Source organism: Charadrius vociferus, unplaced genomic scaffold (genome assembly GCF_000708025.1).
Source record: "Charadrius vociferus isolate BGI_N301 unplaced genomic scaffold, ASM70802v2 scaffold1611, whole genome shotgun sequence".
Lineage (NCBI taxonomy): Eukaryota > Metazoa > Chordata > Aves > Charadriiformes > Charadriidae > Charadrius > Charadrius vociferus.
Window position 1 is genome coordinate 9,494 of NW_009646968.1, and position 1,678 is coordinate 11,171.

At 61.3% G+C, this 1,678-nt stretch overlaps 1 protein-coding gene across 1 annotated transcript in view; it reads right to left on the minus strand.

Annotated features, from left to right (window-relative positions):
* Window positions 1-226: 226 nt before the first annotated feature.
* The window catches only part of DTX4 (deltex 4, E3 ubiquitin ligase), a 4,417-nt gene continuing 2,965 nt past the window's right edge, over window positions 227-1,678 (minus strand). The window contains 3 exon segments of the mRNA XM_009895376.1: window positions 227-460; window positions 841-930; window positions 1,312-1,473. Of these exon segments, the coding sequence (XP_009893678.1) occupies window positions 227-460; window positions 841-930; window positions 1,312-1,473 (486 nt within the window).

A 1,678-nucleotide genomic window follows, 5' to 3' on the forward strand; every position in this document is an offset into this window, starting at 1 on the left:
CCGCGGCTCTGTGGGGGGAGGCTCCCTCCCTGCAGGAGCGGTGGGGACGGTCAAAAGGACCTTCTCCCGCACCCCCAGCCAGCCCGAGGAAGCCCCCACTGGGCGGGCGCCCCCGAGAGCGGGGGGCTCCAGGGGCCACCTGCAAAGTCCCCCAGGGGGGTTTCTCCAGCAGCTTTATCCCCAGGGCGGGGGCACGGGAGCCACTTCCCTTGCCTCCCCGCCGCGGTCAGTCCTTCTCCTGCGCCAGGCTCTCCTCCGTGATGCCCTGGGCTGCGAGCTCGGCGAGGACATTGTCCAGGTAGTTGACGTCGGGGTAGCCGTGGCCAGTGAGGTTGGAGCCGAACTCTGTCTTGTGGTGGATCTCGTTCCAGATCACTGTGTCTGACTCGCCTGTGGTGCTGGAAGTCCCAATGGCGAAGATCAAGCGCCGGTCCCAGGCTACCAGCAGCAGTTTCAGTACCTGTGGAGAGGAAAGAAGGGGCAGGCAGCAAGGCAGACGCTGTGGGAAGCACTCGCTCCTGCTCAGGGCACACCTGGTCATCCTGGCAATGTGGGCAATCCACAGCCAAGCTCTCCCAGGGAGCTCAGGATCCCAGCACAGGGTCCCACCCCAACCAACGTGGTGGGACCAGGCTGCAGAGCTCCCCCAGAGGATGGGGACATCAGCGGGCTCCTGCAGAGCGTGCCGGATGGGCTACAGGGAAAACCTCCACCCAGATTCGCCTGCGTAAGCCCTATCTGCTTTTCCCCACGCTCCAAAGAGCTGCTCATTCCCTCTCCCCCTCGATACGCCCTCGAGCATGCCTTGGCCAGCTACAGCCGCCTGGGTGAGGCCCTCACCTTTCTGCCCTTCTCGCTGTCTGGCAGGTAGCAGTGCCGGGGGAAGCCACGGGCAGTGAAGCTCTTCCCAGGGTTTGGATGTTCCGGTCCCTGCAGTGCATGGAGCGGGAGAGAAACAAAACCCTTTTGGAGCTCAGAAGGATGCTCTGGGCACAAGGTAACCCCGCACCCTCAGTGGACGTGGAGCTGCTCACTGCTGTGTTGGGCAGCCACGCTCCAGCATGGTGGCCCTAAACGCCACTGTCCCCCCTTGGCACCAAGCAGACAGGGCCAACACTTTCATGCAGACGTACCCCAGACCACCCACAACATCCTTACGGGTACGCAGCTCCCAAGACGTTGTTGAACCCAGAGCCCTGAGTCAAAGCATGAGCTGCAGCATGACCCAGGGATGACACAGCGGTGACAAGGGCCACCAGCCCCTAAACGGGACCACCCATATACCCCCCTGGGCATAGGGCTGGGCCGCACCTGCACCCCTGGAGGGATGTTGTAGATGATGCGGATAGTTTTGCAGTCAGAGTGGCCAGGCAGCGCGTGAGGGATGATGTGATACTCCATCTTCCCCGGGGGCTGTGTCCCCGTCTTCACCCCATAGATGGTTTTGCAGGTGGGACACTGCAGGCTCCCATCCTGAGAGCAGGAAAAGAGGGGAACATAATGAAACCCATATCCTCCAGCGCCGAGCCAGACTGGGCACTCCGTCCCCGAGCAGCACTGAACGCTGTTTTCATCATGGAAACAGTCATTTCAAAAACACTCAGGAAGCCGGGGGTAGGGCTGGGAGAATTTGCTACAGCGACCCAACTTTAACAAAAAAAATTAGGTCTGTCTTTCC